General features: G+C 41.4%; 1 protein-coding gene across 1 annotated transcript; it reads left to right on the forward strand.

The window, feature by feature from the left end:
* The first annotated feature begins 2705 nt into the window (after nucleotides 1–2705).
* On the forward strand, nucleotides 2706–15899 carry SLC25A30 (solute carrier family 25 member 30). The gene is made up of 11 exons (XM_030036354.2): nucleotides 2706–2845; nucleotides 3781–3886; nucleotides 5963–6041; nucleotides 7558–7705; nucleotides 8398–8492; nucleotides 8781–8866; nucleotides 10135–10230; nucleotides 11117–11241; nucleotides 12338–12476; nucleotides 13459–13539; nucleotides 14341–15899. Exons 3-11 carry the CDS (start codon nucleotides 5978–5980, stop codon nucleotides 14380–14382), a joined length of 876 nt encoding a protein of 291 aa, XP_029892214.1. The 5' UTR covers nucleotides 2706–2845; nucleotides 3781–3886; nucleotides 5963–5977; the 3' UTR covers nucleotides 14383–15899.
* Nucleotides 15900–16590: the final 691 nt, after the last annotated feature.

Consider the following 16590-nt stretch of genomic DNA (forward strand, 5'->3'; position numbering starts at 1 on the left):
GTTGAGTGTTTATTTTTTCCAACAAAGTCATCTGCTCTATGACTGAGGGTCAGATTAACTCCTTCCCAGACAGAAAGTGCAAACACCGAAGATGAGAAAGGCTGAGCCAGGGCAGGGAGCAGTTGACTCCCATGTGCCAGACTTGTTTTCAGCATGCAGCCAATGGGACACGAACAAAGCAAATGAATTATGTGACTAATAATTATGAAAGTTTCCAATGGACAAAGGAAACTTTCCAGCAGTTACAACTAGTGACAAAACGACAAGGTAGTTTGAATAATGCCCATAACCATCTGGGTCACTTCACTAACCATTCATTTAAGCAGTAGAACACTAGGCAAAACTGCCTTCACCACTGCAGAGACCAGAGGAGAAACGATTTTCCTATGTAAGTAGCAGCGGAAACAGTGAAACGAGAATCAATGCACAAAAAGCAGAGCTCTCTGGTAGAATGGGTGCCCCTCTTTTGTTTAAAAAAGAATCAAAAAATGTGTGAGGAAACTCAGGAGCAGTAAGTTTAGGGGCCTGGGAACTAATTAATTAAACCTTAGCCCTACGCAGCTAGGAAAGAACTGGCTTTTGGTCAAAACTGTTGTAAGACTGTGTAACCGGTAGCACACCAGTAGCACACCAGTAGCACATGGATTGTTCGGAGACATGTGAAAAGATGCTGAGCACCAAAGTCAACTGCTGATATGGCACTGATGTCAGGCTCAAGGCAGCTTGCCAAATATAGTCTATTGGCTGTTGATCAAAGCATTACGTATCTCGTGGTATGAATTGGGTTGAAAATTCAAGAAAAGAGGTTATTCAGAGGACCCATCCAAAAATCACTAGAAGTAACAAAAGTTAGCCTGAATTCCTCTTTACTCAGAAGTACACAGTTGAGTACTAACAGGTACTTAAGAAATGCAGTCAGGTGCAAGCTGCAATGTGTGAGCAGGAACTGGTTTGCATCAGAGATAATAAAAACCGGCTGCCGGCGGAAGGAGCTGGCCAAACTCCAGGAACAACTTAAGGTCAAAGTGGAACTAAAGTCCTTCTTAAAAGGAGAGAGACATTTGGGAAGTCAGAAAACAGAAGTGGCTGTCCTGCAAAATCACTCAGCATTAGAATCGGTCCAAATGATCTCTGTGCAAAAAGAAAGAAAGGAGCCATTCAAAGTTTACCTCAAATAAGACCCTCCCCACTGTAGATATAACACCTGGAAAGTACTAGGCAGTTACTAGGAGTTTCAGGAGGGGGTCTGAACATGAGTACCAGTTCTGAGGTGTGAGTTTGTACCTATTTTCTGAGAGGCCCATCTGCAAAGATACCTTTGCAACACTGCAATTGGAGCATGAACTCTGTGGGCTGCCCGAGCCATAACAACTGAAACATAAAATTTCTGGGAGGTCTGCGATGGACTTGGATGGTTGTAGAGAACTATTTTCACCGTATGAAGCGTTTACAGCACACTGTGACCCAATTTTTTAATTCCTTATGTTTTGACAGATTCATGTAAGGCCACAGCTAGCTTCTCAATGAGAACTGAAGGGGCATTGTCCCCTTCCTCCACCAGCGGGTAAGCTTGAACAAAGTTTCTCAGCTGCCAGCCTTGCCCCGAGATCAGCGCGGGGAGCAATACAGCAGGATGTTTTGACCTTTCAGGGGTAAGGCATGCCATCCACTAGCCAGGCAGCGGAGTGACAGCAGCAGCAGGGCTGCACCACAGGGATAGATCCTACAAGCACGTCTGGCAGCTCTTCAGTCAGAAAGGGAAAGCACCAAGTTGCCAGAACAGGCTGCCTTTAGGGGCAGAGAAAAGAGCTAATTTCAACTATATCACAGGGAGTCCTGGGCTCTGAACCAAGGGAACGGACTAGTTCTGGTTCTCGCCCAGCCTTGGTGGACTGGTAGCTGCCACTTGCACAGCAGCGGAGACCTGCCCTTTCGGATGTCCCCGAAAGATGTTCCTCCTCTGGCCAGGCAGCATTGTGGTGGCCACAGCCGATGTCCTGTACGGCACGCTGCCATCCTTCTGGAAGGGCACTGGATATACATTTACAAAGCAATATAAAGCTTGCATACTGGCTGCATAATTTCAGCGTTGGTAATGCAAAGAAATATACTTAGAATTGCACAAAGGCGCATAATAATAATACAAAAAATCACCTGTGGAACTGTTTTGTCAAAAATATTAGACGGGGTATTTTAAAGAGCAAAGTAGCTATTTAAACCCACCGGGCCCCTCTCTGTTCCTCCACAGAGCAGCTACCTAAGTTTCCCGTACCGATTTAAGGAAGCTGAACCCAGATACTGCTGTCGCGCCGCCAGCCAGCACAGGCGGCCGTACAGCTGTAAACCGGGGGACAAAACCAACGTCGTTATAGTTAATGATGAGGAAAAACCCCGAGGGGTGAGTGACCCGTTCCTTAACCGAGGAGCACTGAAATACCTGACATACCTGTTCCAGCCTCCTGGGGCGGGATTGCTAGTGGAAAATACCACCCCGCCCGGCCACACGCAAGTCTCCCAAGGGCCAGCGGCGAAGGGAGACTTCTGACTGGCAGGACAGGGCGGTTAATTTTTTTCCCCGGTTCATTACAGACCGGCTCAGGCGTCCCCCCCAACCCAAACCTCCCCTCACGGCCCCTTTAAATCCGCCCCTTACCCCCCCCCCCGACCTCGCCAGCTCGTCCCCTGAGGCGAGCCCGCCAACGGGGGAAGCGAGGCGGGGCCCCGCGTTCCCCAGCGGCCGCCCCGGCCGAGGGCAGCGCGGCAGGCCTTTATAAACGGCGGGCCGGCGGCGGAGCGTGGCCGCGGTGGGCACGGCGGGACGGCGGCGGTGGAGGAAGCTGCGGCGGTGAGCGGGGAGGCGGCGGCTGGCCCCTCGGGTTGGCGGGTGGGAGTTATCTTTCGCCCGGCCGGCGAGGCCGTTGCGGGCTCCGGCTCTTTCAGCGGATGGTCGCGCTGCTGATGGGGGGACGGGGAGTGCTACAGGCAATCCCTTTAGTTGCGGAGGGGGGGGGTTTCACTGGCTTTCGTGCTTGTAAGAGAGCAGGTATCTTGCAGAAACTTGCCACGGAGGTTGCTAGCTTTAGTCCTGTGTTTTGGAGGGTTTTTTTATTTATTTATTTCTGATGGTGCTTTCCTGCTTGAATACAAAGTCTGTAGCTGTGTGCCTGCAGGGTAATCCATGCAGTTAGAAAGTATTGCTTGGATAACTGTCTTGTATGTGCATGCTTATATTACAGGTAATAACTTTTTAGGACTAATAACTCATTTAGCATAAGCCTTCTATAACATTCAAGGGTCAAATCCATCTTAAATGGCTAAAACCACTGTAATCTGGAGTATACTGTGTGCCTAGTATACTCGCAATGTTGTTAACCAATAAAGAATTTGATATGTGACTTTTAAAGCCTGTTCTCTAACAGGGAAATATCTAAATATTTAAGTGATGCGTTCTTTTATGGAACCTTGGCTTTTGATTTTATTTCAGTCACACTGCTAATAAAAAGCAATCAAACTTGCTTCTGACTTTTGCAAAGAGTTTGTGGATGAATTGCTCTATTAACCCCTAACCCAGTGTCCTTCAGGGTTAGTATTGCCTCTGTCATCTTAATGATGTTTGGGGAACAACAATGTATATTTGATAAGGCTGATTTCTTTCTAGTAGAATTGGAGACCTCAATTTATTCTATAATGAGGGCTGGACTTCATTTTTAAGTAGTCTGCCAATTGAATTGCCAGTTGCCAATGGAATTCTTCTAAGGAGATGCTTACTATTTTTATCAGTGTAGGGAAGAATTTCTGAGAAGAAGCAAAACAGGAATTCAGAAAACGAGACGGTAGAGGAGAAAAGGCGAAGTTGCTGATATGCCTTGGATTTTTTTTTTTTGAGGTAAGCTCTGCCACTCTGTTTTAATTTCTTCCTGTAAGTATGGAAAGCTAGAAGGAGGGATGCTAGGTAGAAGTAACTGGAAGGACTCGGATGGTTAGTTTAGCCTAAATAGCAGGAAAGGAGACTAGTAAGCCTTTCAGAGTTACAAACCTCGATAGTGCTATGTGAGGCCTTTACCTTGGGATCTCTCAGAGGAACAGTGTGCTATAAAATTTCTGCATTAGGGTATCCTATACATATATCAAAACTTCAGCTAATATTAGTAAATCTGTGTATGAATTGAAAACTTTGTTTGGCTGTGCTTGCATACTTCTACATTGTGTCAGTGCCCCAGAATTGCATGGAAAAACTGAGTAGCCTTCCTTGCCTAGGCAGAGGGAAATACAAAACAAACAAAAGTACAGATATATATTTTAAGGTTTTTTTCAGTGTTGTGGGATTTGTGATAGATGAAAGTTTGTTTTGATGTGTTGAGGGGAAAAAAGTTAACTCTATTTTCATCTTTGATAGTTTCTCAAAAGCAAAGATGCTGTGTGTGGCTGATAGTGAGGAAACTGATCTTGGCTTTGTCTCCCTTAATTAAATGATCTGCCATTAATCACAGCAGGACAGGAATATGAGCGACTTGGAGCTGGAAGTGGCCAGCCTCTGGCACAGTGCTGTAGCCATGTAGTTCTGCTGCTTTCATATTGAGAAGCTCCCATAGTCTGTGCCAGTGGGTCCTGATCTCTGTTTGTACTGTGCTCTTTTTGGCAATGTAGTGGGTGCCCTTACTTGCCTTTTCTTTGTGGTTTTTTTTTTTTTTTTTTACATCAGTGGTGTTCTCTGCAGTGGCCTAAAGAGTAAGATGGATTTCTGTGGGCTTAGTTGTTGAGTATTTGAAATTGTGTGCTTTGAGCTCCTAGGGTTTTTTATTGTATTGAGTGTCAGAAGACTGAAGACCCAGGTTAACTCCTTCCGAAGTAAAGATGACAAAAGGAAAACCAGGGCTGCAGTAAATATTTGGGCATGCTCAGTGTCTGCTACTTCTGTTAACTTCATTTGGATGCTGGATTATTGGCACTTCTAGAGGAAGTGACCAAAGAATGTTCATCTTTACAAAAGGCGGTGCTAAGTAACTGGTGTATTGGCGATGTTTTCCAGGTGGGCAGTACAAGTGAATAAACAAAATAACAGGGAATGGAAGTGCCAAGGGAAATAGTTTGAGGTACAATTATTCCACAGAATTAATTGGCGAAAAGATAACTGTAGAATCCAATGTTTAGGAGGATATTATAGAAAATGGGGAATGGAAAGTATTTATATTATGAGGAAGGGGAAAGATAAGCTGTGGAGAGACCTACTTGGCTTTGCAAAGGGCAATCTTGTGTGGGCTGGACTAGTCTGGTTTTGCAGTTCTTATCTCTTTTCTAAGATAATTGGATTACTTTAGCATTTTGCAAAGCATGTGCCATAGTTAATTATGATTTGCGGCCACTTTGACAAATTCACTCAATTGACCTCTAAGTTAGAGCAGCCTTTTTCACTGTAAAAGGTCTTAGGCACCCGATTACTCTATTTTCATATAACATTCACAAGAATGAATATTGTGAACACTGGTAGCAGAAATAGGCCTTAAAGTATGTGCCTCTATTTTCTGTCCAGGTATACCAGCCCATGTTAATGTTGGGGGGGGGGGGGGGCGGGGGGGAAGACACAAGTTTGGTAATGACTGTCCTAAAGTTCCATTTGATTGCAGGGTGTAGTCAAAGTAATTCAGCTTGGTAAGAATCATTGGAGGCTATTCACTGCAGTGCTCCTTAAAATCATGCCTGGGAGACAAACTACTTTAACCTTGCATGCTGATGATAGTAGTGGCCCAAATACGTAGCGGAGACACTGATTTGAACCCAGATGCCTTTGTGCAATATTACCGACTGACTTCTGATTGTCAAAGATATTAAGTGCTTTTACCCTTAGCAGGTTTGGAAGGTCCTTCTTAAATGGACAAGGCACAAAGTTTTATTAAATGTTAGCATGTATAAATATATAACAGATGTAGTTATTGAAGCATTAAATCATTGTCTTATTTCACAGAAAGAAAAATCAATAATGTCAGCACTAAACTGGAAGCCCTTTATCTATGGAGGTTTAGCATCAATCACTGCAGAATGTGGTAAGCTTTTCCTTTAACTGTTTACATGATTTCTTTTACCCAGAAAATCCCTTCTAAAACAAGCTTGGTTCCATGCTGTCAGTGACACAGTAGCATATGGTGGTCTACAGAACAGGAGTTTTTTTCTTTAATGCTGACTGAAGAGTTGCTCAGGACTTTGTTACAATGTCAGAACACTTCTGTCTGTAAACTCATGTCCCATATAAGTCTTTGTTTGTTTTTGTTGGTTGTTGTGGGTTTTGTGGGGGGTTTTTTTGTTTTGTTTTTTGGGGGGGGGGGGGTTTTTTTTTTTACAAACTTTGCCTTTGGATTCTGGTATTTGCTGTTTGTTGATGTGTTCTTAGATAGTGGTCATAAGTATATACAGCTTTTGTTTTTCTAGACTAGACAAGCTCTTAGCTTGTAAAATTTTTCTCTTTTCTCAGTAACTGTGTTGCAATTTAAATTCTCTTTTCTTGAATGCGAGTGGCTGATTAGATTTGAACACTTACATTCAGTTAGCGTGCAACATAGAATAATTGCTATAGTGAGATGGTGTATCTGATGTTTTAGTGCCTACTCTAAAGACAAACCTAAAATACTAACATCCTTTTAAAGTCTTACCTGAAATGCATGTACATGAATATAAAGGAAATCTGTTTTTTCCTAGTAGCAGAACGTAGTCTGACATGGTGGGCTTGCATGTGAAGTCTGTCTAATAACGTAGATGTAGTATAAAATTACACTTAAAACTACTATTTTGTTTTTCTGTTCTACCTTCTCATATGAATCCTGTTCAAACTTGAGTTTGAAACCTCTCTTATTTGACTTGACTTAACATGGCCAATAATACCAAAAGCTTTGTGCGGAAGACAAGCAATTCATAAAAGCCCTGCTTGTCTGGTAAACTGCGTTAGAACAGATGTAGTTAATACTGACTGCTGTTAGTGTTTAGGTGAGTATTGAATGTTGAGCTGGTCCGTTTTCTAAAGATAAGGTGTGGAAGAATAAGCTTTCTAAACCCTTTCATAAAGGGAGGATGGAGAGTATGAACTTGACATAGCAGCAGGCTACAGGAAAGCAATAACAGAAATGGATACTGCTGCTACTGCTTCTTTAGATTCTAGACTAGAATCTGTATAGCTTGTCCTATGGGATTTATTTCTTTGCCTTCAAAGAAATGCTCTTCAAAGATGTTGGTAGAATACACACCCAAACTCTACTTGATTGTGATTGCAGAGTCCTGTTCAGTGTGGCTGTTTACAACCAGGCAATACCATGTTGCCTGAAAATATAGTGAATGCAAAATGTAAACATGAGAAGTAGGTAGGGCTTCTGACAAGCTTTTAGAAGCAGCAAGGTAACATAAAATGAACCACTTGTTTAGAAGAAAGTCTTGGTAAGAGAGACTTTCTTCCCTGGGAGTATTTTTATATGTTTTAGTATATAATGAACACTGTTGTTTCTTATATCATGTTCTTTGTTGTCTTTGGTTAGGTAAGTACTTGATTAATTTTCTCTCTGATTTTTCTTCAAGGTACTTTCCCCATTGATCTGACCAAAACACGTCTGCAGGTTCAAGGTCAAGTTAATGATGCCAAATACAAAGAGATACGCTACCGTGGAATGGTGCATGCGCTAGTCAGAATATGCAGAGAAGAAGGATTGAAAGCCTTATACTCTGGGTAAAATTAACTGACTTGCAGTAATGGTTTATGAACAGTATATTGATAAGTATAAGCCCATAGTGTGTGAATTCTTGGGCTTCAGATTTACAAGGTATTTGGTTAGCCTCAAATAATCTGGAAGTTGATTGCTTCAATCTTTGCACTCTGCAATAGCATTCATGTTTTCTAAAAAAAAACTTGAAAAAAATAGCTAAGCCTAAAGTTATTCTATACCATGCTGCTATGGCTGTTCCATCTCTCAGAAGAAAAGCTGAATTAACCTCTGTGTATAAATGGCATACTTTTCTTTAAAACATGCAAGATGGTGGGGGAAAGATGTAATCTGCAGATTATGTTTCAGACAAACTTGCCAGTTACAGATCACAAGTTGAGGTATGCTCTAATAGTAATCCTTCCACAGTTCATTCATGTTCTTGCAGGCTTTATTTAAAAAAAAAAAAACAAACCCAAACAACAACAACAACAATCCCCCCCCCCCCCCCCCCCCCCAAAAAAAAAAACCCAACCCCAAACCAAAACAAAAACCACGAAAGCTTGTTTTGTCTATAGTGAATTTAAATTGTTGATTTAAATGAACAAACCTTCCTCTGGTAGGTATCTTGTGTTCAGTCTCTCCTGCTCTAAAAAGTATTTGCTAATCAGTCTTTTGCAATTTTGAGCATAAATATTATCACTGCCTATTTTTACAGGATTGCACCTGCAATGCTACGGCAAGCTTCCTATGGAACTATAAAAATAGGCACTTACCAGAGCTTTAAAAGAATGTTTGTTGAGCATCCAGAAGGTGAGTGGGTTTTTTTTTTTTTCAATTTAATTGAGGACTGTTTTGCTTGAAGCTGGTTGTTTCCATTTCATATCTTACTGTAGTGGTTTGAACCAAGGCTACTGAGAAGACATTCCTTGTACCAATTACAGCAAAGTGAGTCGGCAAGGAGAACTTGTCAGAGCAGTTTTTAAGGCTTCTGTAATTGGCACTCTCTCTGGTTAAAGGAGGGGTGGCATCATCCTGCCCTTAGGCATATTAAGCTTTGTAAATCTGCAGCTAAACTCTTTTTCTTTGTTTATGGAATAGATGAAACCCTGATGATAAATGTTCTATGTGGCATTCTTTCGGGAGTAATCTCATCATCTATTGCTAACCCTACAGATGTCTTAAAGGTAATTATGTGTTACATAGACTTTGTCCTTGGTTTTTGTCCTCTCCTTGAGGAGATGCAGAATCTCCTGATGAATATAGGATTTGTTGTTTTGTAACCCTATTTATTCTCATCTCTTAACTTTTAAAAATCAGTAATGTCCTGAATTCTTGGAATGTCCTTCTGGTCTATACTAATTATTTGGAAGTATGCACCAGGAAACTGATGGCTGGGGAGGCAGTTGGATCCATATAGCTTTTTCTGGGGGTGGGGAGAGAATAATTTAAGATGACTCTTTCTAACTTCCATGCTGTAGTGTTTGTGTGGAAGCCACACTGTATATTTCATCTATACTTCTTGGTAACACTTGCACTAGGATGTTTCTAGAGCTCAAAATAGGTGAAGATCAATTCAGAGGCAAGAGTTTCAGTGAGTGCTACTTGTACTGTGTGATTCTCTAATCCTGTAGAGAGGCTTTGCAATCCAGTGTCCCATGGAAACAGTGTTCCAGCATCAGTCGAAGTGAATTGGTAAACGATCACCTCTTTAAGAAGCTGTTAGCTTAATGATAGTCAATGACCTCTTTTCCAGTTACTTAGAAGGGTTGATGGTATTTAACTTGCGAAACTGTAGCATGTGACTTACATGACTGCCTCTAATGAAAAATTCAAGAAAACTCTCTCTGTTCTTCTAAAACTACTAAAAACTTCATGCTTCATAGGGCTAGTGTGGTTATGTAGAGGCATTTCAAATATAAGCTTCTATTTCAAGTGTAGCTTCAATTAGTTATTTCCCCAAATTATGTCCCTGTACCAACTTGCCTGTCACCAGACTTGTATTTGGTGATTACCATGGCAGGTTCCCAAGGACATTCTTGGGAAGTACCCAAGGTCAAAGACCATGGATCTTCACTAGCTGAAACCTTAATCTTTTTAACCTTTCATTTTCACATGTTCCTGTGAGAACACTGTGAAGAACATCCTGCAGAACCCATCTGTCAGTCTAATCTAAATGGAGTAGTGTACAAGTACAGAAATAGAAGTGACTTAATGCAGTTAACTACACCACGTACTCGTTCAAAATTAGCAGCTGCATTTGGATAGTTAAGGCACTTCGAAAGATTGCATCATGGTTATGATAATGTCAGCTCTTAATCTGTAGTCAAACAGAAGTTGACTTTACTACTTAAAAGATTGTAACTTCAAATGTTAATGAAACTGTATTAAACTATTATGGGTTGTATGTTTGAAAAGTATTTATTTTCTAATTTTATCTTCAAATGAATTTCAGATCAGAATGCAAGCCCAAGGTAGTGTGATTCAAGGAGGAATGATGGGCAACTTCATACAGATTTACCAAAAGGAAGGCACTAAAGGATTATGGAAGGTAAGTTTTTTGAACTATATCCTACGCTTCAAGTACGCTTTCTTGCTCAACTGAATTTCACGTACTTCTACAGTATTCTCAGCCAAAATACAGAGAAGTCAGTAGCTAATATGTGTGTAATTTGTCATGACTACTTCACTGCTGGTGTCTCGGTGCATTTTGACAAAGAGTTACTGCCACTGTTATGTTCAAGGATTAGCCACTTCTTAAAAAAGGGGAGACAAATGGAGGCTTAAATTATGGTGACTGGCTCTAGGATCAGTTCAGCAACCCTTCGCAAGGCACTTCTCTGTCTGTATGCTCTGTTCTTTTATAAAAGATACACTAAAGAACATTTGAAAGTGAAGGTATTAATGAACATCCCCTCTAGCTCAGGAATTCTTGTACTCAGTCTTGTAGGCTGTCTCTTATGCCAATTACAGTCAGTGACTGTAACAACTGAAGCCCAAGAATGGACAATTGTTCTGAAACAGCTGGAAAATAGAAATGTTTTTCTATTGGTGTGCTTTTCTCTGCAAAGTTTCTTGATTTCCATTTTTCTGTTCATCTTCCTTTGTCAGTTTTTCAGTTAGCAGTGAGGGGAGCCAGTATCACGTGATTGTTGAGGTCTTAGCTGACTGTTGATGTAAGAATTGAGGTGTTAAGCAGAGATGGGGTAGCATAAAGGAACTGAAATTGCCGTTCAGTGTGGAAATGTGATTTATCTATTAATTTGAATTTGCATTTTTGGAGCACATATGTCTAAGACTTGTACTAATTAATCTTATTTGAATTTACAATGTTCTTAACACATTCATGGTGTGTTGCTTTGTATTGTAAAATCTAGGCTTTTCTGATGGTGCACAAGTTCAATTTTAAATTTCAACTATATCCTCTCTTCTGACAGGGAGTATCATTGACAGCACAGAGAGCTGCTATTGTTGTTGGAGTGGAACTGCCAATGTATGATCTTACCAAGAAGCACATAATTGCATCTGGATTTATGGGAGATACAGTATATACTCACTTCCTGTAAGTTTGTATAACTAACTGTTTGCATAGCTCATCATTGGTTAGTTCTCATTATGAGGGATTTTTCTGTAATCACTCTAGATGTAAATATACTTCTGATGTGTTTATACTTTTTAATGCAATAGCATTTCAAATGGTAGCACATGGTATGGAAGCTAATTTTATGTAGGACTTGGATTTAACTTTCTTTTGAATATAGAATTTTGTTTTGTGGATGGTCTGAATCATCCTCAAACAAATTGAGGTTAGAGGGAAGTTCCAATCAAATATTTGCTATTTTCAGAGGCACAAACATTTCTTCAGGTATACCAAAATTGTATGTAAGGGCTGTATATCAAATCTTCAAAATGATGCTTTATAGTAAATAAAAATAATTTCTCACATGTATTAACTGGTGTAACTGTGGTTTAACCCCAGCCAGCAACTAAGCACCATGCAGCTGCTCACTCACTTCTTCCCCCCACCCAGCAGGATGGGGGAGAAAATTGGGAAGAGAAGTGAAACTCGTGGGTTGAGATAAGAACAGTTTAATAGAACGGAAAAGAAGAAACTACTAATGATAACACTAATAAAATGGCAACAGTAATAATAAAAGGATTGGAATATACAAATGATGCACAGTGCAATTGCTCACCACCCGCTGACTGACGCCCAGTTAGTCCCTGAGCAGCAATTCCCCTCGCCCCCACTCCCCCCAGTTTATATACTGGACATGATGTCACACAGTATGGAATACCCCATTGGCCAGTCTGGGTCACTGCCCTGGCTGTGTCCCCTCCCAACTCCTTGTGCCTCTCCAGCCTTCTTGCTGGCTGGGCTTGAGAAGCTGAAAAATCCTTGACTTAGCTAAACACCACTTAGCAACAACTGAAAACATCAGTGTGTTAACAACATTCTTCTCATACCTAGCTCAAAAACATAGCACTGAACCAGCAACTAGGAAGACAATTAACTCTCTCCCAGCTGAAACCAGGACAGTAACTTTTAACTAAAAGCAGTAATCACTCATTATTACTACATGTTCTCTGGGGAGGGGGAATTCTTGTGCACCTTTAAATGTGCTAGGTCAAATTTCAATAAACCTTTCTTTTATTAGCTCAAGTTTTACTTGTGGGTTAGCTGGAGCCCTTGCATCCAACCCAATTGATGTTGTGAGAACACGTATGATGAATCAGAGAAGCCAACAACATGGAGGACACTCAAACTACAAGGGTACTTTGGATTGCTTGTTACAAGTAAGTAGTTCGTGTATCAGCATAAGTAGAAACTGGTGCCATCAAGCAGTGATTTTGGTGTAGAACCTGAAATTGTTCCAAGTTACTTGGATTAATTTTTAAGGAAACTTAAATGTGCTTTTTGCCATTATGCTCAGAAGGACTGTACTGCCAGTAATGCAGTTGGTGTGAAAATTATCTACCGTCTTGACAGAAGGGCGGGAAGAAAGTTAGCTTGTACTGCAGGCACTTACTTCCTTTTGGTACTTGGATGAGTAGACTGAGTCTCTCAGCAGCACTGTCTCTTACTTAACTTTTTATGATGTTAGGATATTGATAGGAAACAGTAATTTCATAGGTCAGTTCTTAAAGAACAACATCTTCCAGGGCAGATGCTTTTCTCTGTTGCTTACTGCATAATAGGAAGCCTAGTACAGCCAAAGGCAATTTCAGTCTCTGATGATTTTGGCTTGGTTTCTTCAATCCCTAAATTGGGTATGAGGTAGGAGCATGATGGCCTTTTACATGCGGAATAGTGGGTAGGAAGCTGCTGTTGACTGAACAGTCCAGTTTGTTTAACAGTCCAAGTCACACTGTCCAGTGCGATTTTGTGAAGTCCATAAAGCAAACTGAAAAATTTCAAGGGGGTGCCTAACATGAACTGCAGGTTTACATGCTGCTCTCTGCAAGATTTTTGAAAAAAAACAAGTCCAGGAATGCAATTAGGATGAATCTGGGTTGGGTACTAAATGACATGGACTACGTCTTTACCTGCCAGGTAATGCTGCAGGTGTTACTAATCTTGGCTTTATCTAGTGAAATGTGTCCTTGTCCCATCATACAATATATTTAAATCAAGGTTACAGCACTAAGCAGTCCCCTTCAGTGGTATAGTATCTTGTTAGTTGAGCTGCTGTTTAGATTTCTCACTAATAAAGAATTACATAAGTGTGTTCTTGCTGTGTGGTGTGGTTTTTTGTTTGTTTTCTTTTTTTTTCTCCAGACATGGAAGAATGAAGGCTTTTTTGCTCTATATAAAGGGTTTTGGCCAAACTGGTTAAGACTTGGTCCTTGGAATATCATCGTATCCTTTTTCAAATGTGTGCAAAACTATTAAGCTGGCCATACAACAGCAAGTATTGACAGACAGTTTCACAGAGTGCTCTGTGGAAAGTGTCATGTCAGCACAAATATTCCCGTTTTATGAATGGAACATGGTGTAGTTGACCACTTTCTTGTCAGCTGCTGCTGGTCAGATTGAATTTGTGATTCACACAGTGAATATTAGAATGTCATCTTGCAAAACACTTTTCTGTTCCTCCAATTTCATACCTGTCCATTTCCTTAGTTTGGAGCCTAGTTTTAAATAAAATTGACCAGATGAGTTAGAAATGGGGGCTACTTCTAGAACTGGGGAAACTGCTGGCAGTTAGCCATGAAGTCTTTTTCTATTTATCTTAGTCTCACACAACTTGGTTTGTGTTTCAAGAGCCAGCTGATTGGAACCCTGGGAAGTGGGTTGGTACTTTTTTTTTTTTTTTTTTTTATCATGAGCAAACCTACTTTAGCTTATCAAAGCTAAGTGAGTGAAGTCTCTAAGGGCTTTTGTAGTACTCTCCTGCCTTGTCAGTCCTGTCTTTAAGATCCTGAGGAACAGGGATGGGAAAGCAGTTGGCATCACCAGCCTTAAAGCTTTTGATGTACAGGAGTGCCCTGAAGCAAGTTTTACTGTTCTGCGTAACAAAAATGGTCAACCAGCACCATTACATAGGAGGGAACTAAGAGAAGAGCAAAATTTCACACAGATGCTGCTGTCCTTTAGAAGTGAAGTGACCATCTTGCACTGCGTGAACAGGAAACAGTTTTCCTTAATCAGCTGTTCCAGTTCTTTTTGACATATGAACAGCTGAAGAAATTAGACTGCTGACATGCTGAACTGTATACTGAATTCTGTTGATGTACAGTTTGAGTTCAGAGCAACTTGTAAGTTACCCTGAGTATCAGCTCTTTATTGTCTGAGATGCTGGCCAAAGGAAGAGGTCATTACAAGACTGTTGTGAATGAGAACAACCTGGAAGTGATTTCAAGGCAAACTGGCTCCTGTAACAATGGCTTGCTCACGTGATTCAGTGGATGTAGTGCAGTATTTTCTAGACTGAACCAAACGTGGTGGAATACCTTCTGTCAACTGTTTAAGTCGTCTTGAATGTGAAAATGCGTAGTGCAACTTTATGCTGTTGAGACTAAGATGCACAGTGTTTAGAGGTATAAGAGACAGAGAACAATCTTTCTGTAAAGGAAGATAGGTAGTTCCAAGGAGGTGGGCTTCTCCTGTTTTCAGAAGCGTATACAATTTGACTGTAATAGCTTCTAATGAACTGAAAGTTTCACATGACATCTTTGCAGGCTTTCAGTTCAGCAAAACACCTGTTGCAATACAAAAATCTGCTTCTGTTTTTAGAGCTTTCCTGTGTTCCAAGTCCTTAGATGTCTGCATAATTTGCTGGGAATTACCCAGCTTCATTTGAAAGTGTGGTTGCTGCAGTTGTCAGTTTTGCGTAGCTTGAGGAAAGTTTTTTTTTTTCCAGTGTATCATTCTTGATTTTCGGCATAAGTGATTCTTCAGCATATTCATATGTAAATTGCAAGTAGGAACGAAGTTCAAACAAGTCCATGCTCATCTGCCTGTCTTGCAGAGAAACTTTCCATACTTCTTTCATTGTTGGGAAGAACTATTTGTAATGGTTACTGGCTGTTACGTGTCATCTGAAAGATGCAAGTTTTACCCTGAGCAGTTCAGGCTGTGTCACGTAGGTGCCTGTGTGAAAAGAACCAAGCCCCTCCAAAGGTTATGTCCTCTGTAAAGGCTGCTTTCCTCCTTTAAAAAGACACCCAAACCCAGAACTATGGAGCACTGTCATATAGCAGACAGGCCCAGGTTGCTGTTACATGCAGGGAAACACTTCGTGTAGAAATCAACCACAAGTTCCTTTAAGCATTACTTTGAGTGAAATGTATATCAAAACTTCAGGGCCATTAACTGAACAGTTACGTCAAGGTTCTTATTAAATGTTGTTGTTGAATTCCAGGAAAGGCAGCGTGTGAGATGCAAGTTGTGGAGCAGTCCTTCTGTGCTCACAGAGGGTGGTAAAGCAGGATGCATAGCTCTGCATTTTTGTGGCATTGTGTTAATCTCATAAATATTTTTGGTTAATCATGCATTCCACTTAAAGAAATTTCATTGTGATTTCAAAATTGCTATAATCACTTAAAACTACTGATTTTGAGTTCACAAATGGATTTTTTAAATGCACAAGGCACTTTCTTTCCTAAGGCACAATGTTTTTCTATGTATATGGGTATGCTTATGTGCAGCGTTTTTCCTTACATCTGTTTCTATGCATTAATAGAAGTATTTGTAAATATTTTTGTACACTGTGTAAACTAAGTGTATGTTTTACATTTTTTAAGCTTATTAAAAGTTTTAAAATCCTTATGTAGTGACTCCGAACTGCTTTAAGTTTCTAAGTTTCGGGGGGGGGGGGGGGGGTGAGTTTCCAAATCCTGCAAGGTGATTGAGGAAGGAAAGCCGTTGCTGGCATTGAACCGTATGATGTTGTTGGTTATAGGCAAGGTGGACTGAAGTTGTAGTTAAAAGCTTACGTTTCTGTATCTTACTACCCAAATAACAGGTGTTAAGCACACGTACGCGGCTCTGAGGGGATGAGGCGCAGGGCGGGAGCGTGCCCCACCAGTTCCTCCGTGGGGGAAGCCGGAGGGGGACTGGTGGACGGTGGGGAGTGTGGAATGGACGGCTGAGCAGGGAGGGAGCGGCAGTTCGGGATCTGGGCTGGAGGCGGCTGCCGCAGTGAACACCCACCTGCCTCCAGCGATCTTCCGAGCTCCCGCAATTCGGACGTGCCTCGGGATTTAGTTTAATGGCAAAAGACTCGGTTTTCGTAAGCGTCACGGCCCACCCGAGGTCCCGAAGGACGTTTCCGCAGCAAACCATGAATTCTGCGGCACGGCGGGGAGCGCAGCTCCGGTTAACGGGGCCCGCTCCGCGCCGCGCTGCGGCCGGGACGAGGTGCCCGCCGCCGCCAAAATGGCGGGCTGCCTCCCTTCCCGCCTTGGC

Source organism: Aquila chrysaetos, chromosome 14 (assembly GCF_900496995.4).
Source record: "Aquila chrysaetos chrysaetos chromosome 14, bAquChr1.4, whole genome shotgun sequence".
NCBI classification, from domain to species: Eukaryota; Metazoa; Chordata; class Aves; order Accipitriformes; family Accipitridae; genus Aquila; species Aquila chrysaetos.